Below are 26,954 nucleotides of genomic sequence, written 5' to 3'. Positions count from 1 at the left end.
ACATTTTGATGCCACGTTTGAGGGGCTTCATGGGCATGTATTGCTTGAGGGAAGTGCGACCTTTATATTTTATCATAGCTTCATCCACAGCTTGCTCACGGTGAGGGGCATAGTTTATTTGAAAATTTGTTTTCAAATCCTCAATAAATTCCCTAACTTTGAAGAGCTTGTCGAAGTTACTGTCTCCAGGCCTTGGCATTTTTGTGTTGTCACACAGATGAATATTGTTCCAAATGTCCAAAAATCTGTTTCGAGGCATGACCTTTGAGAATGCTGGAACACCCAAAACCCAGTCCGAAGACCAATAGTCCCGTAAACAAGGTAGTCTGTGGATACTCATTCCTATGAGAAGTCCAAAAAATGCCTTCAGCTCTTCCATAGACACTTGCTTCCAAGTGGAAGGATCTTTACCCTTAGATTGCAAAGTCTGGGAGGCATAGCGATTTGTTTCCCTCAATATATTTTGAAGGATCCGATTACTCACAAAAAGAAGAAAGAAATCAAGAGCCAAAGCGCCTACTGGTAAGATGGTATTTGGCCCTACTGCTTTTGAAAACCCAGGAATGTTTATTTCAGACCTGTCATCAGACCAACTAAATTCTTCCACACTTACATTGCTAGGTCTCCCTCTTACCACCTCCTCATCGAAATCGTCGGCTTCTTCAATTTGAACAGTTCGAAGATCTATTTCCTCTTCCTCCTCGTCGGGTAGAGCGACTGAGTCCGCAGGCAAAATAAGATCAGGCTCCTCAAAATCCTCATCATCGAGCCATTCAACGTCTGAATTAACTCCTTCGTCGGGAATATCGAAGTCACCATCCAAATGTAAAAGCCCTTCTTCTACTGTATAGCTTCTACTATTCACAGACATATTTACACAGCCCTTCAATTTTCCCGGGAAATTTTCGTGCCAAAGGGACTCGAAAAAACTTGAAAAAATTCGGTGAAAACGCGTCCAATTCAAAACAAACTATAAAAATCCAAGATGGCGATTGTTTTTATTTGACAGAGGCTTGGAAACTAATAGTAGAGAGTCTGCTGATCAAATTTATGCAAGGTTCGGCATCATGGCAGATATATCTGCCATTGGGTCACAAAGGGTTAATTGCCTTTGCGCGCCACAATCCCCTACCTTTATAAGATGTTGAATGCCCCTGTCAAGCATTTTATACTGTTTCGACATTAAGGTGATAATCAGATCAAAACAATCACATAACACGGGTTTCTTTTAAGTTTGGGGATTACAACAAACTTTCGTTTTTATAGACCTAATTTTCACTCATTGTCAAAAACGTCAAGGAGCATAACTCTGGGCAGGGCTACTTGAAGTGAAGGCGAAATAAATCATTAAAACAAATAATTCGATCAGCTCTTGACGGCGAGAGGCAAAAATTTTTGTTCTGTTCAAGTGAATGCAACATGGACCGAGTTTAGACGGCGCTTCTTGGTTAGCCAAAGTAGAGAGTATAATCAAAACCACTTTGCCGCTAGCCTTGAGACAGTGCGCCAGAACTGGAAAATTAATGTGATAATACTAAGGGGGCAAAACCCTCAAATAGGGTTGGCTGGTGAACTGGGAGCGAGCGCGGGTCAATGAGTACGAGGTAATCTAGGTTGCAGTGATTGCAGTACTTTTGTAAACATGGCGGCTCGCCTGAAGTAGATTACGGTAGGTAAGTGTTTGTTGAAAATAGTCTTCATCTACTTGAGGTCAAAATGTAATATAAAATTAAAAAATTTCTGTGAGTGAAGACCTCGGAATTGTTAATTGCTTCTAATGAATAGTTTGCCATTCGTACAGGGTGACCACATAAACATAGGAGTGTTCAAACATGTCATGTACAAACTGAAATATTTCGATTGGAGTTATACAGAATTCCTGCTCGAACTTGCTGATGATAATCAATTTGTTTTACTGATGCAAAACGGTTCAAACCACTACTGTGATTTTGTAGTTAACATATTCCCCGTATTTTCTCATAAACAATTCAACCACAATTTCCCATTGTCTACAACCATATTGATCATAGAAATGATGTCAACAATGTTCAAAACTTAAGTAAAACCACACAAGGTGCATGATAGGTTTCATTTAAGTTGACGTTATTTCTATGATCAATAAGGTTATAGACAATGGGAAATTGTGGTCAATTTGTTTTTCACAATAGCATTGATATTTTTATGCCAGCTAACTGCGCCAAAGTTGTTGGAAAGTCGGGTATGCGTAGCATGATCAGTGGCTGCTCTGTTATTTTTGCTGTTGTTGTCAGAAGATATTTCTTATCTCCAAGTGGCTGTGTAATATTCAGTTTATTATATAAACACCAATGAAAAGCTAAATCATTTCACTTTCACTACATAAGGGGAGACTTAATATTTAACCACAGTAAGGGACCAGTGTTATTTTCACATGTGAAGATATCACATTTTCTTACAAAAGCCAACCTGGTATTTCATTGGTGTTTATATAATTATTATTAAAAACTGGATCATTGGATAATGCAATTCAAGACTTTTTATTGGCTTAGCCATTATGGTATATGAGCCAATATACCATAATCTAATATCTGTACATTGTAACATATAGTTTCTTCTTACAAAATAAAGTTGAGAAGATTTGTCTAATATCTTGGGGGCATTTTTTTTTAATAAAACAATTATTCCACTCATGCTTATTGGATATGAGATGATCATAGCCAACTCGGCACTACATGCCTCATTGGCTGTCTATCATCTCATATCCAACACGCACCGTGGAATAATTGTTAAATAGACTCTACTGTCCCGAGTTGTTTCTAGTGCCCATTTAGTTTTTATTTTTGTATTCCCATTATTTCAGTATTGGCAAGTATTTCTTTGAGGTCATTTTCTTTCAACTGGCTTTCTTTTTCTGAGGATTTTTCCTTTGCATTTTCTTCCACTGCAATTTCTCCAAGTTAAGTAGTCTTAACATTTGGAAATTAGTCACTGTCCATATTTCAGAAATTTGCATTTTTTTCTTTTTTGGAAGAAATTTTTTCTTCAACACAGTGAGGTTTATGGAGAGTTGTATGACATGTTGCATCGTTTTTATGATCTATAACCTTATTGCTAATAGCTTCTGACCAATGAGCAAGCAAGACTTCTATCATTATTATTAAAATATTGATAACTTATCAATTTTAAGCGTTATTGGATTAATTACCAACTTACAAAAACATTTCATCTTCCACTTTAATCATCAGATCTAAAGAATTTTGTGATCTTCATGTCCATGAAAGGCTGTTTTGTAGCTTGATGTGATGCTTTTAGAGTGTCAGAGTTATGCAGCCAGAGAACAGTAAGCAAGGCATTGACCTGACATCCATTAAAACCTTGAAAAAGCAGGAAATCCCACAAGAACACTGTTATGGACGATGTAGGCCAGTCACAGAGTTTGAAAAACTCAATCGCATTGGAGAAGGAACTTATGGTGTGGTTTACCGAGCTCGTGACACTGTTTCAAACAAAGTAGTTGCACTGAAAAAAGTAAGAATGGAAAGAGAGAAAGATGGGATACCTCTCAGTGGATTGCGGGAAATAAGTCTTCTGTTAAATTTGGAACACAAGAATATTGTAAAGCTCACAGAAGTAGTTGTAGGAAAACACCTGGACAGTATTTTTCTTGTCATGGAATACTGTGAGCAAGATCTGGCAAGCTTGCTCGATAACATGACATCTCCTTTTCAAGAATCACAGATCAAATGTTTGATGTTACAGCTTCTTCATGGTGTACAGTACCTTCATGAGAAGTTTATTGTGCACAGAGATTTGAAAGTATCAAATCTATTGCTAACTGGGAAAGGAACTCTTAAGATTGGTAAATGAAGACATCTAGTTCTAAATGTTGGAAACTCTTTGTGAGCATTACCAAGTTGGAATGCAGACAAGGAGCTTAGATTGCCTTAACAAAGTGAAGTGGGACCATGAGGAATTCTAAGGGCTGGTTATTTAAACAAAGTTTAGCCATTGCTCAACAAAACCGCATTAAGCCATCTTCAATTTAGCCGACTTTTTATCTGAACATTTATTTTTGAGAACGTTGTCAAGAGGGCCTAAAGCCATTTGTGGAAGGACATTTATTTAATTAAATCAACCCTCTTATAGAGAATTCCCAAGGACCCTACTGCTTGCATAAAACTGTCGTTTAAGTCAAAACTTTTGTAAATAACCAGCCCTAATTTGTTGAATGCCTTTCAAATTTGTCAATTAGTTGTCAGCATAGTTAATCAATTAACTATGTTGTCAGCAAAGTAAATGACCAATTTTTCTTTTGCAGTATCTGCTAAAGTTTGCACACTGTTATGAAAACACTTACCATTTTAGCTGGTATGCTCAACCTATTACACACTTGATACTGACTAGGAGAATATGCTTTACAATCAAGAGCTTCTTACATTGGTGATCACACCTTTTATTCTCCTAACCTTTACATTTGATTCAAGGGTGATAATTAAAAGAGAAAGTTTAGAAGCTAGTCACTCTGAGGGGTTAAAGGCCTAAAATAGAAATACATTGTAATATAACTTATTAACTTTGACAAAAATATCATAGCTTCCCTAGGAGAAATAAGATCATATTATCTTCCTGTTGTGTTGTTTAGCTGACTTTGGTCTGGGCAGCACGTTGGACTACCCATACAAGGCCATAACACTAATTGTGGTGAACCTGTGGTATAGAATCCTTTAACTATCATTTTTCTGTTGTGTTGTTTAGCTGACTTTGGTCTGGCCCGCACATTTGGTTACCCGTACAAAGCCATGACACCGATTGTGGTGACCCTGTGGTATCGTGCGCCAGAGCTCTTGCTTGGCTCCAGAGTACAAACCACAGCGGTGGATATGTGGGCCGTGGGCTGCATTTTTGGTGAGCTCCTTGACAATAAGCCCCTTATGACTGGCAGATCAGAGATCAACCAGTTTCAGCTCATCGTGGATCTACTTGGAGCACCAAGCGACCAGATTTGGCCAGGATTTTCAAGCCTGCCTGGAGCCAAATCCATGAACTTCAAACGCCAGCCCTACAATAATCTGAAACACAAATTCTCGTGGTTGAGTCCCGCGGGGCTGACTCTGATAAATCATTTATTGATGTACGACCCATGTAAAAGAGCTTTGGCGGCCGATTGTTTGCAGAACTCGTATTTTGTCGAAAAACCACTTCCGGTGGAACCGGATATGATGCCAACTTTTCCTGAGCACCGGAACCGGAACTACAATAAGAGGCCGTCTGATTATCGAGCTGGAGAGAGGCGACCTGTTCCCCACGAGACAGAGTATGAGTTTCGAAGAGGGTTTGCTGATTTTGGGCCTCAGTTGCCTCAAAAGAAGAAAAAGAAATGAAACTGATGATGATTTTTGGTTGCTTGTTTATTATCAACTTTGCATTTGTCTCGTGTTGTTTTCAGAAAAAACAAATCGGAGGCATATCTTGAAGATCTGTTTTGGCTTTTATTCCCTGCAGAGCACTGTAGCTGGCATGATCGAGGAAGGCATGGGGCGAGCAACAATGTGGCCCCCATCCCCTCCATTCGCAATCTCTCCTTCCCGGTTTCCCCACGAACAACATTTATCTCACCCCAGGCCTTGCTCCACCAGGCGGCAAACAACACTTGATCAGTATGTTTTGCGCCCGTGTATATTTATGCAATCTATCTTCAAGATGACCTAAAATTAGCAACATGAAAAGCTACGGGACGTGTCACAAAAACTGAGAAAATAAACGGAAGGACCGAGACTTAAAAAAGGCGAAATTAAAAACAATTATTGGGTTTACGCAGGAAAGGCTGGGGTTTTGTCCAGAAAACCCTCTTGCATATCGACGTGTTCAACTAAAAAAATAATTTGAAAATTTTGGTCAATACTCTGTTCCTTTTCTCCAAAACAAAACGGCTAAAAAACGATAAAAATTAATATCGGAGTGTAAAGGGCATATCAGTAATTGAAATACTCTGAAACACAATACTGTGATCTGAGAGTAAAAATATAGACGAGAATATTCTCAGGCTTACATCTTCAAAAAGATAATTGTATTAAGGTTGGACATGAAAATATTCACTGTAGTATTGCATGAAAGTGTATGCAGGAAGTTGAGAACAAAATCTATCTCTAGCTACACGATTTTAAAACTGTTTGTCAACACATGAGCTTAATGTGGACACAGTAACTTGGTTGTAGTAATGACGTTATCACAAAAGCATTTACCATAGACTTGACTGAGTGGGTGTTTGATCTAAAAGAGTCTTGTGGTGTCATTATTGATATTATAATTTAGGTTTTATTGCTCAACATTCTCGAAATTTCACATTTGAGAGGTTATCGTCACCTTTTAAACACTGACATATGCATACTTTTCTTGAAGAAAGTTGTGTTTAGATAGATTTTCCTGAAATAAATTCTAGGCATCATGGGAACACGTACTGTTTCATTAGAAGTTAAATTACTTTACTTAGAAATCATCGAGTTGATTGGTATACAGTTGTTGCACTTCTAAGAATAATCTTTGTTTTTATCAAACGTAAAACGTAGCATGAGTAAATAGAAAATTATATGCTCTTGCGGCAAACAAACGACAAGTTTGCCTGAACTGAAGCTATAAAAGTATACCGTCGGCAACTGGCAGATGTCCTAATTTGATATAGCGTGATAACATTCCATCAATCGACCTAAGTCACCTGAAGCATATTCGTCGATTACAACTGGCTGAAATCTCGCTAAGCATCCGTTTGGACATCTATGACAGCAACGTACCTCTTAATTCCATGTCCGAAAGTTAATTTGGTTTGGACATTCCGAAACAATGGCGTCAAACTTTTCAGTGAATCATGGCTGATAGTTTCTAAAGAAACTGTTTGGGGCTGCGTCGGTGGGGGTAACGAAATAATTTAGATAATTTTCAGTGAATCATACGGTCACCTAACCAATATTTCTAGTACGCTATATTGAGAATTTCAGTTATGATAACGTGGTTTTATGATGTAGGATTCTAGTTCACTGTTGCATTCTCTTTATTTTTTTTTCTTTGTACTCATGATTTTGAAGTTTTTCAGTAAAAACGATCAATTCACTTTTCCTTCTCTTATGAACAATCAGGCAAGCCAATATTTTTTCGTGATTTCAAAACCTGATTTGAACTGTGATAAACTCTGCAGTGTTTTACACGTTATGCAAGTTTAAAAAACAAGGTTTTTTGTATAGCTGAATGGCTTCATCAGTGTGCAATGCTTTTTAACCGTTTTTTTGAATAGTTACTTTTGCCAGTGGAAAAAAAAGAATGAATCAAGCAATGCGTGTATTCATTCTAGCTCCTTTGTATCATTTCTTCAAGGCAAAGAATTTCCATCAAACTATTATTTGCCCTAAAGCAATCGTTTACAGAGTCGCTTATACCCTTTTGTGCCTTTTTGGGGACAACCCCTTCTTGAAATAGCTTTACTCGCAAACGAGCTCACCTATGACCTACATAACAAGTACCACAAATATTGAAAAGGGAATTTTTACTGACGTTATAAGCTAAAAAATATCGGCTCCGATATTAAACAGTGAACATGCAGTGATTTCACCTGTCATCAGCTGTATTAACTTTAGGGACACCACCGATCTTTCATTCTCCTTCACCTTGGTTGTCATTTAGACAATTGGTGTATGCTCGATGGGGAACGTGGCGTTCGATATCGTGATTTTGTGTCTTACGATCCACGGCGTAACAGCTGCACAAACACTCAGACGATACCGGAGAGAAGATTGTAAGTTTTAGTAATCATCTATTTGTACTGATCTAGACGCTATAACCCTCAATCCAACAGAACGCAAGCTATACTCCAACGAGAACACTTATTTGACTGAAAATGTCGTTAACAGTAACGACCTAAAACTGACAGCTGATTTCAGTTTTCTTCCAGCTTTAAATTTTGAAACTTACACTCGAAAATACATTGAAGTACCTGTCGAGGTATATTCAGTTCAAAACAAAGTTTACATGTAGATTACATGTGTAAATCTCGAGGAATTACTACATAACACGATGAGGTTAATTCGTTTTAAAGTGGCTCAGAATTCTCAGAACAACTAAACCTGAGCGAATGCTTACTCTCGCTTACTCTTGTGGTTTGTTTAAAACTTGGGCGCGATGTTTAATTTGTGGGCCAAACTTGCAACGTATACGCATGACTCCGAAAGAAATGAGATGAAATCGTTTTCAAAATAGAACAAACTGAAAGGTCGACTTGCAAGACAGATTACTCACACGAATGCCGCAATTACAATAACGTGCAATTAAGAGATCACGCTGGCAGAAGAGGATCACTTCCGAAAGGTTTCAGATCGAATCTTTTAAATTCTTAGATTTGGCGTGAAATTGAAAAATTAAAAAAAATTGCATCACTCTGTGGCAGGTACGAGTCAGATCTTTCAGAGTTCAAATAACTTTTTAAGTTCATCTTTCCTTGAACAGAGTAAAACAAAGACGAGTCAGTGGAGAAATTGCCATGGAAACAAATATCTACTATATTCAACGCAGGATTAGTTATGAACGTGAATTCCCTACATCCTGTTCCTGATTTGTACCACTGATTCTTCAATCTTATCTTGATAGAATTGAAAATTAAGTTAGTACCATCGAGAACAGTAGGCAAGTAAGCTGTTTCCTTATTTGACGGATAAAGAATGGCTTATTGAAGTAATTTAAAATCACAATTTTCAATTCATTCTTCAGTAAATTTGACAACTGTAAACACCAAGCATGACGACATCGCCCACTTCACGTGCTCAGTACGTGACCAGACAGCAGGCATCACGTGGAAAAGGGAGAGAACGGATTTAACAGATGGCGATCTTGGTGTAGCTGTGCTCGAAACGAAAAATGGCAACAATAAGGAAAGCCATTTATTTGTCGCTGTGACAGATGATGATTTACGAGGAAAATACGTGTGTATATCAAGAGATAAACCTAACGAGGTGCTACAAACATTTGTCATTGAAAGTAAGAAAACAGTCTACCTATTAGTATTCAAACATAAGACTAACGCATTGGAACTAATGAAGATAAGTTTGTTCAAATTTCCGCCCCCCCGGGCAAAAATTAAATTCAGATGCCCTTCCCAATTTTTTCGTAAAAGACAAAATCAGTGACCGTGACTTTCTAGACACTGACCAAGCTTTAAAACCCTATAGACCTTGACCATTTCTTCTGAGCCATTAGCTCGCGATAGTGAACTATCTTCCTTTCAACACTTCCATATTTAAATATAGAACACTTGTATACCCAAGCCAGACAAGGTTCTCATTCCTTACTCCCCCGTGCCCGTGGGTTGCCCTAAAAAGGGGGGAAAGTTGAAGCTTCGAATTGATCGACGATGAATTTCTGGCCTCTCACAATAGCGTCTTTAATTCATTGTGTGAACTCTAACAAAAATGTCGCTTCCGTTATTTGTGAACAGCTTTAAACTACCAATTAGTTAAAGGGTTGATTGATTGACTGGTTGATTGCATTTGGTCTTAAATTAAAATTTACCTTGAAAAGAAACTCTGATAGCTTCCTCTCGAAAAAAAAGGAAAGAAAAAATTCAGTTTACGGAAAAAATAATGTATCATGTAAGTATCTGAACAACTGCGCACAACCTCGTTCCCAGGACCTTTTCCCGCCCCACCCCAACTAAGGGAAGAGGATTAGGGTTAGAGATTGAACTGCGCACCTACCCCTCCCCTAACCAAACAACAGTCTACTTGTAACCTATTCTCAGATATTGAGAATAATCCAAACTAGCCATGGCAACCAAACTTCAGTTCTTGCTGCTTGCTACTCACACCAGCTTGGTCCTACAGCTGATTATCATCTGCCAAAACAGCTGCTCAATTGGTTCGGAATGGCGTCGTCATCACAGTAGCAAATCTAGAAAAAAACACCTTAAGTCATTACTTTTCCTCAGCACATTACGTTCTTTTTACTTTACAGAGGACCCTGCTCGTGAGGGAAAACTGAGCCCTGAACAATACTGGGCGATCATTTTGTCCATTTCAATTGCTTTTCTTCTCCTGGTGTTCATAGCCTTTTTCCTGTGGCGCGGAAACCGGAGAATCAAGAAATTACAAAAAGAAAGGAAGGCGCAAAAATCCAGAAAGAACCATAGGGGAGCCGAGGTATGAACACCATTCTGAAAATTTGAAATCTGATCTTTTATCTCAGTCAAGAGATGTTGAGGTGCGCATGCTCTGTAAAGTCAGATTGATTAATCTAAGGCGCCGTTCAGAGTAGTGTTTCCACTGAGATCGAGAAGGCTCAAAGTACTCATGCATGATTAAGGGAGGACAAGAGATTATAAACCGTATTATCTCTTGGGGAGGACAAAGAAAAGTTTGATAGAAGATCAAACTAATACTCTGAGGATCTCGTCTAGAATTTCTGTAATCGAAGTAAATCTTGGACTCCACGTTTCGGTCTCCACATGAAACGACCACGAACATTAATATCACCGCTTCCCACCCCACTCCGTATGGGATATAGTCGATAGTCACTTAGGTACCACACCTCCTCCTCTCCCCTCCCCCTCCCTCCCCTCTCTTAAACCCTCTCAGAATTTGCCAGTACCAATTCAACTTAATTTTTGTTCTTGGGCCATAGTAATTTTATCAAAAATAAGACACAAACAGCAGTGATAAACATATTGAACTTGCACATTTTGATTATGACTTGACGTTTCGTATCGGTACTCCAAATACACTTTCAAAAGTAACCGTTGAAATTTAAAACAGCTAGGTTTTAAGATTTAATAAAGCAGATTAATAAAGCTGTTGCTTTATTAATCTGCTCTAGTGTTATTGTTTATTGTTAAGTTTTTGCTTAATCTTGGTTCCAGTCCGCTCACCTTAGTTATATATATATATATATATATATATATATATATACATAGCTGTTTTAAATTTCAACGGTTACTTTTGAAAATGTATGTGGAGTACATACGAAACGTCAAGACATAATCAAAATGTGCAAGTTCAATATGTTTATCACTGCTGTTTGTGTCTTATTTTTTGTCAAATTAACTTAATTTTCTTCAAACTTTCCTTTCTTTTCCAATTTTTGGCTCTTTTTTCCCTATTTAGGGTTGTTGTTGATGAAAAAGAGAGCCAATAGCGAAGGAAAAACTGCTAACATAGATGTTATTTCCCATACTTTACAGATTTCATCTCCGTAATGAGAAAAAAAAAAAACTTGTGGAAAAAACTGCGACAAAGATGAGCTTCTTGTTGACCTGGTTTTCAGAATTCCCGACAAGATTACCATACACAACGAATATATGCAATTCATATATCTGAACTGCGGTTATAGAAACGTATTTGTGCACGATGATCCTCGCAGTAAAGAGCACTATTTGTGAGCAATAGTGATTTTTTTAAAAATATTACCATAGAAGCACAAAAGTCTCCAATACTCGCATAACTGCCTACGTTTATGTATTCATTGCTTACAGTACATTCTCTGTCTCTGTCTATGTCTGCCTGTAGGAAAACCTTGCTGTAGAAGAGGAGCTTGTCGAGTTCAGAGGATATAGAGTCGAAGCTGAAGCCGAGAGAAATGAGCAGATAGCACCCGACAGTAGAAATGAAAATGCCAGAAATAACAGCGCAGAAGACAATCAAGAGGATAATACGACACAGGCTGTGATTGAGTTGTCGGGGAGAAAAGGGAGAGAAGGCTGTACGCAGTTCTGAGAGAATTTTTATTTCTTTTCGAGTCGAATAATTATTCACGCTTGGATTAATATTAGACGGTCTGTGGTGGTCGTCTGAACTGACCAGTTCCGAGTAAGGAAAAATTAACTTCGAAAAAAATACAGATTATATTGTGAACCAGCAAACTGAAATTAACTGCAGACGCTAATAGAGCAAAGAAGAAGCAAGGAGTTTTTTCTAATTTTATTTGGTGAATATAATATGACGGATGTATCACGCGGCCTCGGCTTGGTTGAAAACCGATCGTGTTTCTAAACCCAGAGGAATTTAAAAAAGGCAACAAACCGCACTTTATAATGTATTGTAATTTGGTTCATTAACTATGTTTGGTTATATCAACTAAGTTGAAGCGAAGGTTGCGCTCTGACGAAGGGCTAACGCTCGAAACGTCAGCTTTTAACTCGTTACGATGGCCAATTTACAATTTCAAATTAACTTGTTACCCCCACCGACGCAGCACCACAGTTTCTTTAGAAACTTTCAGCCTTTATTCATTTGCACTTTATAATGGTTTACAAGCGTAATAGTCATTTCCCAGGAGTCGTTTGGTCTTGTCAAGCAACGCAGAACGGGAATCGCTCGAAAGTCGTATAAATTGTAGTTATTTACGTGTGTTAAGGTTTTATTTGCTAAGAGGGGAAAACATTTTTACGCTATTGTATGCCATTTTCCTTTATCAATCCTAGCTATGAGAGAAGAACGATACTTACTTCTCCCACGCTACGAGACGCTCCAGCAACCGTCAAGTGTATCTGTTATGTCTAGTCAAGTGAACTACACTTCGTTGATTTTGATTCAGCCTTTGTTTATCAAGTGCGTATATGTGATCCAACGGTTCAGATCTACTCATGCTAATATTTACCATTTGTTTGCCGTTCATTTATCATTCTTATTTTCATGTTATTCGATCTTTTTAAACAAATGTACAAGGCTCCCTCATTTTGAAGATAATTTGCTTGCTCCTTGAGCACTTGTCAACCGTGGATGATGGACATTCCACTCGGGCAACCTATATCGTTAATAGGTTAACCTATTCTTAGTTCTAGAAGGAAAATGAAGATAAGATTACCATAGCGCCCTATATCGTGGGCGGAAGAAAAGTTACATGTATAAAGGTAAACTTAGGTTCTGCATTGGCAGAATTCTTTTTTGCGTGTGTAGTTTTTTTCCTCTGGCGAAGTGCTGACGTTTGTTCAAAACCCTAAATCAAGGTTTGTTTATTCATGGGGTCTCGAAGTAGTCAACCCCCTTCATGATTGATTACGTCTTTCTCATACACTTGTTTGTAAGCTCTTTTCTTCTCTGCTTCCCTTGTACCTTCTCTCATCTTCTTTTCTCTCATCCTCGGAGACCCAGGGGCTGAGTCGATTTCAAGTTAGGGCATTAAGAGCCCCTGGGGACATTGTCTTACAAGACTAGTTCCAAACGGTCGCAGTCGTTCTGCCATCTTATTAGTGCCAGAAATCTTTGTGTTTTTCTGCCCAATCAGAGTGAAGTGTGCTTTAGAGTCCTTTCGTGTGTTTTAACACGGACAAATACCAGTAGCTCAGTTGCACGCGATGTTTGTTTGGACCGTGCGACGGAGATTTGCTTGAGGTGAAAAGTTTCAGTCTCAGCACACAATGTTAGAGAAATCGATCAGATTGTCCGCGAAAATCTTACCGGAAATTATACTGAATACTCTCGCAGGTATCACTAGAGAACGTGTTTTAAAGTTTGCGAGGTTTGTATACAACACAATGGCTGCAGTCATTGATATGTCGCTTTAAACGTTAAACGAGATTTAAGCTTAAATCTTTCTAGATTTTTTGCATAATTTGCTGTGACTGAAACTTTGCCAATCCCGTGAAGTTATTTCGTCGCACGGCCACGGAGGTATGTCGAGCAACTGGCGCTTTCGCCTACGTTACGTAGCTTTCTGCTTTCTGTGCGCGCCAAAATCTAATCTTAGTAGTAAAGTCGTTCAAAATGCGGCCAAGGTTGCAGAGAACGTTAAGTTCGTGGACGACCTCCTGCAAGTGCTAAGAGAAAGCTTAGCTGTGTCTCCGGTTAGCTAATTAAAATCTGGACAAAAACTTATTAACGAGAACATCGTGGGAAGGAGAGATGTTTTCGGGCAGTTTACCGAAGGGGTTTGGAAAGAGTTTAATCTTTCAACTGCTGCCTAGAGTGTTGAAATTCTTGAGTTAGGAAGGCCACGGATTCTCTTCTTGTTCCTTGGTCATTGTCATTTCACCTCTTCTGTCGATTGTTGAAGACCAAGTTACACTGTAAATACCTTTGATCATTGGGAATCGATCCTGTTCAATGACTGCAACAATCAATGACTGCAACCATCGTGTTGTATACAAACCTCGCAAACTTTAAAGCACGTTCTCTAGTGATACCTGCGAGAGTATTCAGTATAATTTCCGGTAAGATTTTCGCGGACATGATCGATTTCTCTTACATTGTGTGCTGGGACTGAAACTTTTCACCTCAAGCAAATCTCCGTCGCACAGTCCAAACAAACATAGCGAGCAACTAAGCTACTAGTGTATGTCCGTGTTAAAACACACGAAAGGACTCTAAAGCACACTTCACTCTGATTGGGCAGAAAAACACAAAGATTTTCTGGCACCAATCAGATGCCAGAACGACTGCGACCGTTTGGAACTAGTCTTGTAAGACAATTTCCCCAGGGGCTCTTAATGCCCAAACTTGAAATCGACCCACAGCCCCTGGGTCTCCGAGGATGCTTTTCTCTCCACTGACACAGCCAAGAAGCCCTTGCATTGTTCGATTATAACACGCAAGAATTCTCGCGCGACCATGACGCGAGTTTTTGACTTGAGAATTTCTGAGCCACAGATCGCAGATTAATCATCTGCAACCAAATTAACATGAATTTGTCACGCTTTTAAACTCCTTATGGCCTGATAAATCAAATCCACAAGAATTAATTACTTCTTTTTTTAGGTCAGTTTTGGTGTGGGGTGACATTTTCTCAGCCAATCACAAGAAAGGTCCCTACTTAGCATGTTCTTAAAAAAAGCGCAAAACATTCCGTTTTCCTTAGACAGTTGTACGTGCATTTTAAATTTGTCGCATCGAGCCCTGTTTAACTTTTGACACTACTGAGTTTTGGTTGCGCTGGAAACGTTTGCTTAGAGACAAAATAAGAGGCACGGAACTTTTCGATTATTTTTACCAGAGGAAGATTTCTGCAAACAGAGTCGAAGGAGATGGTGAAGGTTTTATTAAAAGTATATCAAGCAGAAAAGTGAAGGAATCTTAAATACGTCACTTCTTTGTACAGCCATTAAAAGATACAATATTGCGCACTCAGGTGTCACTAATCGTGAGCAAATTCCACCTTCATTTCAATAAAGTGAGCTTTGCGTCAGTTCTAAACGTTGAAGTCCAACCGTTTCACAGCTTAGGACAACAAACATTTTTTTTTCAGGGATGTATCAACAAACCGCTCTATTCGTCGCTATCTTTGTGTTTCTACAATTCATTCCTCAAGTGTCTTGCGGTAAGTGATATGATGAAACATCAGATTAGTTTTTTCTGCGCGGGGATCCAGTTTACGTAGTGTTTAAATGGCTCTTTCCAATCTTCGACTGTGAATTTGATTAGATTGCTGTTTTTTGTTTGACCATCACTCACGATGATAACTTTTAAGTAGCCATCGATACTGAACATGTTTATCAATCGACAATCCACGTATTGGCCGCGCGATTCAATATTATTACTTTTTAGTGGTGTATTTTCCGAAAGACCTTAGAATGCTTCAAAGACAACATTGTTTGATTTCGCGGATTCCATGAACTATGCAGCGAGTAGTTTGGAACTTTAAGGTGTCTCAGTGATACAGTGTTTTGTAAACTGTTACCTATAATTGTCTCGATATTTTTCAAGGCTCCTCAAACGGTCCTCAGACGTGATAACTTTTGAAACTTGTAGTCTATTTGAATGCCAGATCTTTATGGCTTTCTTTTGTTTTGTGAAACACCCTCAACATTTCCACGAAGGCGTAATGATTTTTCGTGGACCTCTCTTCGAGTCACGCACGAAGCGATAACTTGTGGAGACGGAGTATCATTTCCGTAGACTGTCAAAGTCCTTCTTTTGGCTTAACTAAAACCCTTTACCAAATGAAAAATTCACTTAATCAGTCTTTGTCGAGTTAACCTGACGGCATTACATGTCCGACGTGAGGTCCGTGTAAATATACGTCAAAATGAAGGTTTATCATTGTCAATCAAGTTAAGTTTCTTTCAGTGCAATTCCGAGTTTTGTATTTACAGCAGGAAATCACGAATACCTCTGAAGTCATCGTTTGTTTATGGTTTGATACGTCGATTTAAAATACCATTATCAGCTCTACAAGAACTGACAAGAACAGCAGAACCTTAAACAAACCAAACCTCACGATAAATGTCAATTCGACTCTTCTTCTGGACGTGCCGTACACTTTCTCATGAAAACAGCAAGCTCGACCCTCAATTTAAGTAGTTAATTTTAGTTTAATTTTTTTTTAACAGCGGAGCTAAGCGATGTTGACATCACTGCTATAGCAGTTTCACTGGGACTAACCGTGTTTTTGGTGTCATTTGTTGGCTTTTTTATGTGGCGAGGAAGGAATAGGCCACCAGTCAATAACATTGAGGGACACGTAAGTATTGAATCCAGCTTTTCCCTGCATTTTAGTATATTTTCATGACATTTTCTTTCACAATCAGTATTTAGTCTTTAACAACATTTCTAAAAGCTCAAAAAAAAAAACGTCCAACGCATAAAAAAGTAAACTTAAATGCCATGAACCCGTGTCTTGCTTCCTCCATGATTCTGTTGACTTCCAACTGAGTTACCCTAATTATCTGATGCCTTTGATTTACAATCAAAGAGCTCTAAATCTATAACGTATTACCACTAATGTTTCATGTCTTCATTATCCCCTCTTCATTTCGTTGTTTTGTTTTGTTTATCACTTGAATATGCGAAGTGTAATTGCAAAACATCTCGCTAGTTTGAGAGAAATTTCACCGAGTTGGCATATAGCAAAACATGTAAAGGTTTATGTAAAATGTTCCTCTTCTTCTGTTATCACCTTCCGTTGTCTTCATTTCTTTTTTTCACCTCATCGAACAATGTATAACTGTAAGAGTTCCTTCGAATCTATGGTAGTTACACCATACTTCAGCATGTAGCAAGATACGATCTAAGTCTACCCTTCGGCGATTTTCTAGATGTTTGTATTGGTTTAAGAGTAGACTTGTCGCCCTGATACAAACATCTGTATCCGGCTGCCGATGTCGCATTTTGATGGAGCGATATCTATTCAGTATAGTTTTCCAGCGATCACTCTCAACCTTGGCATCTTTATTGATTCTAGAGTTGAAGACTTTCCTTTCTAGCGGCGTTGACATTCCATATAATAAGCTTCTCAGTTAAGGGATTTGTACAGAAATGCAAGTCTGTTCCACCTTTGTCGCCAGTGAAAAATTTCCATGCAATATTGACCATTTCGTTTGTGTTTTTTAGAGAAATCCTGCTGTTGTTGGCGATGATACACTCGGACCGGGTGAAGTTCGTGGAATTAGCATGACTCGTCTCCAATACATCAGCAGCTCGTAAAAATCTGCCCCAGCAAGATTGACAAAGACATTTTGGAAAGCCTTCAACCGTGCAATGGCAATCAATTGTAGCGGTTATTTCGTCTTTTACATGATTCTGTACAAAATATATTGTCAAGCAACTTTTATCAGCACTTACAGCATGGATTACAAAATTAAATTTAATAACAAAATAGTTCAGAAAAAAATCAGTTAGACTTAAAAAAGACTCTGGCTTTGAGTCATACACCTTATATCGATTTGCTCTTTATTATTGGTCGCTTGAAAAGTATATTTTCCGACAAATAATTTGGAAAATTCGTATTTAAACAATTACATTATTATGAAGTAAAAAAGGCCGGTTTGACTTTTGCCATGCTGAGTGTCCTTTACAAAGCAATTGTAGATACTGTATGTGCTTGTCTATTCATAGAATTAGACGATAACGTCCTATTGAATTCTGACCGGGTAAGACAAGTATTAAAGTACCAAAAGGAAACTTTAAGTTTGAAGAGAGTGATGACTTAACGTCAAGATTGTATCCGCAGGCGAACAAAGGCTGGTTTCCTGAAATTCTTAACGGAACAATCGGAGAGGCGGAATTCAATTCAAAGTGCAAAACGTCAACAGTGAACAGGCCCAATCTCTCTCACAACTCTTATTTTGAATTTACGAAAAAGCTTCTCAATTCGTTCCCCCTTCAAAAAGCAGTCGTCCTCTTTCAAACTCAACTTTCGCAAATGCAACTCGACCTGAACATGACGATTAAGGAGATCGGTTTGGGAACATAAACCTTCCTCGTTTTATTGCATCGTCGACCAGAGTTTGTCCAAACCGATGGAAACTACCGAGAGAACGCAGGTGCTAGGTGGCTGGGTGTCTGTGATCGCCACTCATAGTTGCCCTAAAAGAGTGAGTTATTTCGTTGGCTTCCTTTACATGAATGCGGTTTTAAACAAGACCTTCTGAGAGGGTTTTCAGATTGGTTAAGATGTTTAAATGATAGCATTTTTTCCATTGCCGCGTGGAAACGTCAAGAAAGTCAAGAAATATTTTTAAGTCCAAGAACTCTCCTAAAGGGCTCGTGTACAGTTTTTTTCGCATCAAAGTATCGCTTAACAAATTCAGAAGAGTTGATACAGATCTGACAGATCATTTCGTCCTATGGTGTAACTGGTTGACAGGGAAAAAATTGGAGTATCATATCGCCTTTGAAAGAAATTAAACTCAAATTTCGAGGGTCGGGCAGTTCAAATAATACCACAACATCGGTTTTCTTATAAAATCGAAAATTCAAGTTGATTTAATAGTTCTTCATCAGTTCGGAACTTTGCGCATGCAGTAATCTGATTTATTAGCGAAGATAGCGCCTTTTAGATTTTGACTTAATTGTTTTAAACAGTTCGAAAAGCATAGACTACTGCTATAAACTTTTCTTTTGGTCAGTGTGCTCTAGTAAATTTATTCAGTTTTCCAATCCTAATGGATATCCGGATTAAAGGGACATCGTTCTCCAGTGCAAATGGATGCGAAGAAACATAAGAGCGGATTTTAAAGCTTGCCAGTTTAAGTCAAAGTTTCATTCTCTTTACATGACGCTCTGTGACAGCCTCTGTCACCTGTATTTATTGAGCCCGCACAGCGATAACCTTTCAAAGATTTGGTCCACACTCCAGCGTACGGCATTAGTTGATTCGTCGACATTTTAACGCCTGACAAACTTGCATGACAGGCGGATGGTCGTACTTCTCTATAAAGCGACGGCTGTAATGTGTTCCTTTCTCGAAATTCATTCGGCATTTTTTTTTTACTTTAGTTGATTAAAAAAGAGGCTTTACTCGTGACTTTTGTTTTAAATTCAACTCATTGAAATGCAACGCCAAGCTACTTAGGCGTGATATTTAACTTGGGTAGTTAAGGATAGAATAAATTATATTTTTCGCGATCGTTTTCGCTCGTGATCGCGTGTCGACACACGGTTTAGTTGCCATCATGCAATGAGTAATTTCTAACAAGAAGAAACTGTAATCTTTCAGTTTGATACATCGGACTAAAGGAAACGAGGGAGTACTCAAGGATAGATGATGTTTTGTGGCTTTACAACTTTTCGTCTCTCACTGGCTTTGTGTTGTTTGGCGCTGTTTCGAGTTGCGGTATTTGCTTCAAACGGTAGGTTGTGTAAAAGATCGATTCAATTTAACCTGATGATACGATTTTCCAAATTGCGCAGGGGCAAACTTTCAATATTCCAACCTTAACGATTAATAACAGCTAATAAACCGCCAGGCCAGGGGTGGTAGTTTTTGTGGAATAACGTCTTTCAGTCACCAGTCACGAAACCGGCGACGCTTGCTAATATTGAAATACTGTTTCTTAAAGCACTAAAATTCCAACGTAAATAATCGATTGGAATTCTTTCCTAGGACTTTTCTTGCGTTGTGAGATAGTTTGTGGAGATTTATGCCCGCCGACCCTATCAATGATTTAAATACAGTTTTCTTCTAATAAAGCAACAACCGAAGCTTTGTGGAACAAAGAACGTAAATTGTAAACAATTCTTTTGTACCTCATTATCTTATATTCCAGTTAAATTGTGATTGTTAGTGAATTTATTCCCTATTGCGAAGCTTCGAAGTTTCTCAGTCTGTTCTCAACCCGTAACGGCTGGATACATTTACAACTAAAAAGCGTGGTTATCAATATCAATGTGAACAAACAATTTCGTCATTTGATCAGTAGTTCAGAAGTTGTTGTTGTGATATTACAAAGCTTCGTAGTTCACAAGGCTTAACAGTGATAGGATTGTTACAAAGGGGCTGGGTTTGCATGGGAGCTATGCGAGAAGTTATCTTCAATTCTTCAACCGAACCAAATGGAACCGTTGAATTGAATGGAAAACCGGCAGAGTGTTGCCACGACGTTATCATGACGAACGACTAAAGCTGCAACAAAAGATTTGGCAAGCCCATTCTGGTAGAATTTTTTTAGAAGTATGTTTTGTTCTCCGCTCTAAAAATAACACTGACAGTGATTACTTTAATGCAGTAAAGCGAAAAAATTGAAGATGGTATGCGCTTGAAGGAACTTCTAGACGAAGATTGTTTTGCAAGGTGGTGGGTAATTTATGCATCATATGCCAAAGGTCACGAGAGGTCCCCCTGGGAGTCACGCAAAATATTTTGGCGACTGCTGATCAAAGCGTGATGAACTGCAAGCACTGTTTCGAGGACATGAAGAAGGAGACATGATGGCTTGCAGTGCAGGTGTCTTAGGCAGGGGTCGCACTAACGCTTTTGTTGTTTACATTGGACGTAAAATCTGTCATCGCGTACTTGCGACAAGTGCGACCCTTTTGTCACGACCAGACATGACTATGTCCGAAGGACCAAAAGATAAAAAAAGCCGATGTCCTGCCTCGAAGCAGGTCATATCTTGTCTAATGGCCTTAAAATAAACATTTTTTTGCTATTCTTCTGTCGCAACGTTAATCAAGTCCGAAATAACGGCAAAAATTGGATTTTCGAAATTCCGCAAAGACAACACGTCACCAGTTTTCTTTACAACGTTTCATCTGGTCCTTAGGGCGAATTTCAACCCATACCAATTTACAAATTTGCACTATTCATCTGATTATTCTCAGTATGGGGATGGCTTGTTTTCACCCTTTGGCTCGCAGATCTTTTCCCATTTTTTTGCTTCCGTCGACGTCGGTTTAAAGCGGCAAGAGCCAACATTTGCCGTTGGCGAGTGTTGTACAATGCGTACAAACCATAGGGTTTTGTACATGAAACAAATTAAACAGAGATTGAAGAAATGTCGCTAATAAAACAAACACCAGCCTGATGTCTACAAAATTATATTCAGTGCTCTTTTTCGCGCGTGAAATATTAAGAGTTGACAGTCTGGTTTCAATATCATTTATGTCGCACGAGTGCGACCTCCATGACTCCCGTGGTGTAAATGTCGCGACATATTTGTGGGACATCTTATGACGCGACAGAAAAAAATTAAGGCCACAGCTAGTGCGACCCCTGTCTTATCATATTAGGGCGGGTTAATGTTACAAGCTTACCTTAGTTTGTTTCATTTAGAGCCGTAAGAGTGGCCAGCGGACGGTAGGGGGAGGGGGCGGGGAAGGCCCAACCCCTTTATCTCTGCTTCCTCTTAACCTTCGCTCACTTCCTTGGTACAAATTTCTTTCTCTCTCAGCTTTCCGCTCAAATCAAAGGTGGCACTCGCTTGTCAAAAAGATACCCCTCCTCTTCACATTAGAAAAATAAATGCGCGCTTCGCTTGATCATACACTCACTTTAACTCAAAGTGGCCCATCAGTACTTTTATCGTCGCTTGGGAGGTTTTCATGTTCTAGAAAGTTTGTGAGAAGACGATTCGAACAAAAAACACATTGATCACTAGAACTGATGCTTATCAGTTACCTGTGATATGATCTCCTATGCAGATGGTTTTTCTGTTGATCTCGTAGAGCAACATACACGGCTTCTTCAGAAAGCGAGACTAAACAACTTCTGCGAGGGAGATTACCTAAATAGGGTCGTTATTTTGTTTGTCAGTTTTTTTTTTTTATACTTGCGTTTCCTTTACTTGTTTCGTTCGTTTGTTTGTTTTTGTCTGCGTTTTGTTATAGCAACTGATCACACTCATGTTCAGCAATTGTTTTTAAAACATTTCTGCCACTCTTTAGATGAATCAGGTGTAAAACAACAACGAGGGGCTACTTGGTCTCTCGCGTTAGGTTCCTATTATGTGAATTGAAGTTTGGGACTTCCAGCGCGTACATGACTGTATATATGGTCAGGTTACTGAACTGTTTTCAAAATGACGAAGCTCGTTTTGAAATTTAAGTACATTTGAAGATAATTATTTAAGGGTGAGCTGCTCTTCGGAATCTCAAAGTGCAGTAAGTAGTGAAATTCTATAAGCACTTTTGAACGGCGCAGAAAAACAAATTCTATGGATACAAAGCAAACTTCTACTTCAAAGATATTTTTCGAGAATATCCTTTGGCCAGCCTTTTTCTATTTATTTGATTACTACTGACCAGTCATGGCGGAACCGAGACATGTTACGAGCTAAGAGCCATCTTATTTTTTTCAGAGCCAGAGGAAAAGACATTCGAACCGGGAGAAAATATCACCCTTGTCTGTGGTAACGGAAACCTATCCTCCTCCACTCTTTTAAGATGGACAAAGGACGATGAGACTCTGCTGAACACTACCTCACACAACATAAGTTTAGTCCTTTCTAACCTCACTACAGAAGATGCTGGCTTGTACATTTGCAAAGCAAACAACTCAAAGGTATTGAAGGAAATTCAACTAGTCTCTTCAACAGGTGGTGAGTATTCACTCTCGTAGCACACTTCTGAAAGCCGGTTTGCGTCTACATTAAAGATCTACCCGACTGCTACTGTACTTACTCAGTGGATGGTTACAATTTTAAGTACAATTGCTATTAGGGTTGGTTAGTTAGACGAGGTCTGCCTCAAACCACGGCTTTAAGAAATCAGTGGGCCCTAGGCTTTAATTATAAGAGGGTTGATTTAATTAAAAATGGCCTTCCACTGCTAGCTCTCGGCCCTCTTGACACTATTCACAAAAACAAATGCTCAGATAAAAGGTCCAGCTGAATAGAGGATTGTTTAGGACGCGGTTTTGTGAAACAATGGCTAAACTTTGTTTAAATGACCGGCGAGTGGTACTTTTCGCGAGCGCGCTGATTGGCAAGCTCGAAGGAGAACAGCAGGTATTCTTTACCTATGAGCAGCCAGAGACAAAATCGAGCGTTGAGAGTCCAATATCCGACAATTTTTGGTACATTGACTGGGCATGATATACTTATTTTTGGGTTTTTCACTGCTACATACAATAACAATTGAATTGGATTTGCCTCATCATCGGTGAAAGTGAGGAACATTTACCGAAGCCGCTCGGTAAATATCCATCGCTTTGCTACTTTACCTTCATTTTGGTGAATAATTGTTTAGTGCATTATAATGACCAAAGCAATGCAAGAAGGGCTTACTGATGGGGGAGGGGGGGAGGGAAGGGCTTTCTGAAAGGGGAGGAGGAGGGAGGGAAGGGAGGGGCAGGGGAGGCGCATTTATAATTGGAGGTCCTACATGAACATCGTATTGGAAGCATACATGCCAAATTCTTTCAATTTGATCGCCAATCAAAATTCGGGAAAGACTCAAATGTGACTTAGACCTCTTCTTTAGCCACGTTTCCGAATAGCCACATCCACACTGACAGGTTCTAACAAAAGTGATGTGCAAGGACCGTAATTGAAATATCTACTAATAATAAGAGAGCCATACCTGGAAAGTTGACTAATCAGAAACCCAGTCTTTAAAAGTAGAACTCGGTTGACTGATTTGGTCGTTTGATTGGTCAATTTTAAAATGCGGTTCTCTCATTGGTTACTCGCTAACCTTGTCGCTTTAAAATGCTAGCACTAATACAACTGGTTTGACTCCTTTTCAGGTCAAGAAGAAACAGGACAGCCACCAGAGGAACAAGACGAGGGACTCAGTGATGTTGACTACATCGCTATCGCTCTTGCACTTGGCTTGACAGTTATTATCATTATTTTTATCGCGATATTCCTTGTTCTGGCAGTAAGACGCCGAGAGAATGAATATCACAAAAAACGATGGAGAGTTAATGTCAATCGAAATGTAAGTATTCAAAAGTCATGAACTCGCTTTGGAATTTGGAGTTAGCCCCCCTTAAATAAGTTGTTCTCTGGTTAATTTTCAAAATCATGCCGCCATGTATTTAAAATAATGACAACTGAAAACCTAAAGCCACGAATTTGGAATCTTCTCTCTCTATCCTCGAGTTCTTTCGGGCTTCGGCCGCGTGAGTATCCTTCCTGCTCAATCACAAAGTGGACCAATGTAAAGGTCTTAAAAAACTTTATTTAGCCGGTATGACGCAACTCGTGACTCATGCAGCATAATCGACCACTTTAGCCACTCTGATTTTTAACATGATTTTTTAACTTTTTTCACAGTTCTAGTAATTGAAACTACCTTAGCTATGGTAAATGTGTTTTGTTTTGGGCGAGACGATTCATTACTCTGCACTCAATAGGAAGAGAACAGATTCAGCACTCTTTGATTAACAATAATAGACCTGGACAATGGTGCATTCTATTTCCCCGAAGTTTCCCCAATTCCTACCCTTTTCAGCACTCCTTTTTTTTTTTTTTTTTTTCTTTTCAGCACTCCTGCACCCTTTAATTAGTAGCTCAAAATAAAGATTTATTGAATACAACTTTTCATTCTAATCATGACAGATAGAAAGACTCGAAGTCGCTTTACAGGCCTTGATAAGTTTTAAGCTCAAACCTCTATGTGATTAAATTATTTTCCACAGGAAAACGCCGCCGTTGAAGAGGATAACCCGAGAAAACCCGATTATCCAAGGAATGATTTCCAGGTAAGAAAGGCTCTCAGAGGACCCCACAAATCATCACGGCAGCACAACAGACCAGCGGAATATCACTGGCTGGAGACGTTAGGAAGGAACGAAGAGCCTGATGGGAATGCCAACGGACCAGGGCGACCTATGTATCAGTACACTGCGTACGTGTAATGCCGACAGAAAATGTGTAATTTGATCAGGATATATTTTTGAAAAGAAATCGAAACAGTTCATAGTCCATACGTGAGGCATCGTGTATTGTCCATCATTTAAAAAGGGTATCCTTTGCAGACTGTTTCCGATCAGCTTTGAAAATCTTTTCATGCTTTGAATTCGCTTCCATAGGGGCTTTGCTTGAGCTAGTAACAGTTTTTGATCAGCGGAATCAGTATTTTAGAAGAAAGTTGAGGCTAAAAGTGGTACATTGTTAAAAACAAGCTCTCTTCGTTTTATCACTCAAGATTTATTTTGGATCACTCTTTGACGACTGTGACGATTTTGAAACATACTGTTACAAACAATTTAGACATTCTGGGTCCCCTTTCACACTCCAGCCCGTAACCAAGCTACCGTGAGAGCCTTCCAGGCAGGGGGGGGGATCTCTCCCCAGTTACTGCAGTTTTGTCAACCGGGTCGGTTCGTCTTCGCTGGCATGTGAACATCTCGACATATCGAGTTTTCACGGAAGTGGCTAAGTGAAATCCCGGAAGTGATGTCAGCTGGTTTCATCGGACATGGATGTCCTTAAACGAACACATACATTGTCGGAATATCTTCAGATCTGGAGAAATAACCATTAGTATCACAAACTGGTCAAAAAGCTTAGCATCGTTTTTCGATTTTCGCGTTATTGGCTTCGTAAACGTTTTAGCTGTTCAGCGTAGAGAGTGTGCAATGAGTAGGGATCACAACAAATCGTGTCAGTAATCAAAAGACTTAAAAAGGACAATATGAATCTTCGTTTATGATTTGAGCTTTCCTAGAAAATGTTTTACTCCAATTTGACTCGATTCAAAACAATCACTACATATTCAGTTTTACGTCAAACATTACCTGAAAAGGTGTGTTTCCTCTGTAACGCGAACTCACTGACTAAAATTATGTATTAATAGCGTAGATTGGTAGTGTTAAAAATATGTCAACTAAAGTCCTTAGACCCTTAACTAAATTAATCAAGGAATTTCTAATCATCAAGAGACTTCTGTGTACTTTTAACAACCACAGCATAACTTCCAATAAAACATTTCTTTGAAGACGTTTGGACAGTTCGAGCCCTTCACACGAGCTGCTCTAATTAAATACACTTCAATCAATCAATCAATCAATCATCCTTTATTTAAACACGATGAGGTTTAAAGCAAGGGGCTTTAAAGGATGTCACGCAACGCTCCCCCAAAAAAGTTCTTTTTGGGGGAGCGTTGCGTGACATCCGAAAAAACGGCTGCGAGGGAGACTAGGGGCTTGTGGGGTCGTGTGAATATGATTACAATAACAATAAGAATAGTGTCCCTTAAAATCACTCTACAAAATTTACAGTAACAATAATAAAAATGATTTACACATCAGATGTTAGATGACAGTGGAGACAACGAAAACACTTGAACGAACTAACTACGAATCGATTCAAGTCAGTATATTTCAAGTTCCCTCTTGTTTTCCATGTACGTGCACGCAACTTCCTAAAGATTACTAAACCACAGATCGAAGCCCTTAGAAGATATTTTTAACACTTAAAGATGAAATTAGTTTTAACGCGCGGCTATCTTCCACACTGAGCGACATATTTAACTTGCGGAGCCTTGTACTCGAACCATGAAAATAACGAATCAAATAAAAGAATCAGATGTCAGGCGCGATCGATGTAATGCGAAAAATGCTATATTTATAGTGATCTTTGTGCTGAGAGACACTAGGGGGTATTGGCTGACAACTCATCATTTTTACATATTTCTCCTGCAAAACGTGATTTTACCCCACAAACTCGATCCATAATCCCTCTGAAGAGTTGTTCTGATCCGCTCATGATATCATTGTGTTGGATTTTTGGGTCTCACTGCTGGCCGGGTAGTTACTGCTTCATCTCCAAGTTAAAGGTAGCGATTTCGAAATGTTTTTATGCTTAGTATTGAAGGAAATTAGATGTCTACGATTCTTAGAGGGTA

The 26,954-nt window shown here is 39.0% G+C and overlaps 4 protein-coding genes across 6 annotated transcripts; all 4 read left to right on the top strand.

Annotated features, from left to right (window-relative positions):
• The first annotated feature begins 1,147 nt into the window (after positions 1 to 1,147).
• LOC111322202 (cyclin-dependent kinase 10) lies at positions 1,148 to 6,430 on the top strand. Of its 2 annotated transcripts, none has more exons than XM_022925268.2 (3): positions 1,148 to 1,669; positions 3,225 to 3,838; positions 4,735 to 6,430. In XM_022925268.2, the coding sequence occupies exons 2-3, from the start codon at positions 3,304 to 3,306 to the stop codon at positions 5,358 to 5,360; spliced, it is 1,161 nt and encodes a 386-aa protein (XP_022781003.2). In that variant the 5' UTR covers positions 1,148 to 1,669; positions 3,225 to 3,303; the 3' UTR covers positions 5,361 to 6,430. The 2 variants fall into 2 exon arrangements, with proteins under 2 accessions (XP_022781003.2, XP_022781002.2); XM_022925267.2 differs by having other exon boundaries at positions 1,148 to 1,673.
• Positions 6,431 to 6,558: 128 nt separating this feature from the next.
• On the top strand, positions 6,559 to 12,889 carry LOC111322203 (uncharacterized). 2 transcript variants are annotated; one of them, XM_088754480.1, is made up of 4 exons: positions 6,559 to 7,762; positions 8,731 to 8,997; positions 10,063 to 10,154; positions 11,517 to 12,889. In XM_088754480.1, exons 1-4 carry the CDS (start codon positions 7,669 to 7,671, stop codon positions 11,721 to 11,723), a joined length of 660 nt encoding a protein of 219 aa, XP_088610606.1. In that variant the 5' UTR covers positions 6,559 to 7,668; the 3' UTR covers positions 11,724 to 12,889. The 2 variants fall into 2 exon arrangements, with proteins under 2 accessions (XP_088610606.1, XP_088610605.1); XM_088754479.1 differs by having other exon boundaries at positions 9,970 to 10,154.
• Positions 12,890 to 15,099: 2,210 nt separating this feature from the next.
• Positions 15,100 to 17,849, top strand: LOC148734433 (uncharacterized). Its single transcript, XM_088754483.1, has 3 exons — positions 15,100 to 15,261; positions 16,274 to 16,404; positions 17,274 to 17,849. Exons 1-3 carry the CDS (start codon positions 15,192 to 15,194, stop codon positions 17,364 to 17,366), a joined length of 294 nt encoding a protein of 97 aa, XP_088610609.1. The 5' UTR covers positions 15,100 to 15,191; the 3' UTR covers positions 17,367 to 17,849.
• A 663-nt stretch (positions 17,850 to 18,512) lies between these two features.
• LOC111322234 (uncharacterized) lies at positions 18,513 to 26,047 on the top strand. The gene is made up of 4 exons (XM_022925308.2): positions 18,513 to 19,513; positions 22,460 to 22,699; positions 23,848 to 24,041; positions 24,745 to 26,047. Exons 1-4 carry the CDS (start codon positions 19,426 to 19,428, stop codon positions 24,961 to 24,963), a joined length of 741 nt encoding a protein of 246 aa, XP_022781043.2. The 5' UTR covers positions 18,513 to 19,425; the 3' UTR covers positions 24,964 to 26,047.
• Positions 26,048 to 26,954: the final 907 nt, after the last annotated feature.

This window comes from Stylophora pistillata, chromosome 3 (assembly GCF_964205215.1).
Source record: "Stylophora pistillata chromosome 3, jaStyPist1.2, whole genome shotgun sequence".
In the NCBI taxonomy this organism is placed as follows: domain Eukaryota; kingdom Metazoa; phylum Cnidaria; class Anthozoa; order Scleractinia; family Pocilloporidae; genus Stylophora; species Stylophora pistillata.
This window is presented reverse-complemented; position numbering and strand designations above follow the sequence as displayed.

Excerpts from the sequence above, each read along its gene's own strand:
- LOC111322202 (XM_022925268.2), top strand. The coding sequence starts at position 3,304 with ATGCAGCCAGAGAACAGTAAGCAAGGCATTGACCTGACATCCATTAAA. Across the intron at positions 3,839-4,734 it reads GAAAGGAACTCTTAAGATTG|CTGACTTTGGTCTGGCCCGC; the intron begins GTAAATGAAGAC and ends TGTGTTGTTTAG.
- LOC111322203 (XM_088754479.1), top strand. The coding sequence starts at position 7,669 with ATGGGGAACGTGGCGTTCGATATCGTGATTTTGTGTCTTACGATCCAC. Across the intron at positions 7,763-8,730 it reads ACGATACCGGAGAGAAGATT|TAAATTTGACAACTGTAAAC; the intron begins GTAAGTTTTAGT and ends TTCATTCTTCAG. Across the intron at positions 10,155-11,516 it reads AGAACCATAGGGGAGCCGAG|GAAAACCTTGCTGTAGAAGA; the intron begins GTATGAACACCA and ends GTCTGCCTGTAG.
- LOC148734433 (XM_088754483.1), top strand. The coding sequence starts at position 15,192 with ATGTATCAACAAACCGCTCTATTCGTCGCTATCTTTGTGTTTCTACAA. Across the intron at positions 15,262-16,273 it reads CATTCCTCAAGTGTCTTGCG|CGGAGCTAAGCGATGTTGAC; the intron begins GTAAGTGATATG and ends TTTTTTTAACAG. Across the intron at positions 16,405-17,273 it reads TCAATAACATTGAGGGACAC|AGAAATCCTGCTGTTGTTGG; the intron begins GTAAGTATTGAA and ends TGTGTTTTTTAG.
- LOC111322234 (XM_022925308.2), top strand. The coding sequence starts at position 19,426 with ATGATGTTTTGTGGCTTTACAACTTTTCGTCTCTCACTGGCTTTGTGT. Across the intron at positions 19,514-22,459 it reads TGCGGTATTTGCTTCAAACG|AGCCAGAGGAAAAGACATTC; the intron begins GTAGGTTGTGTA and ends TATTTTTTTCAG. Across the intron at positions 24,042-24,744 it reads GAGTTAATGTCAATCGAAAT|GAAAACGCCGCCGTTGAAGA; the intron begins GTAAGTATTCAA and ends TATTTTCCACAG.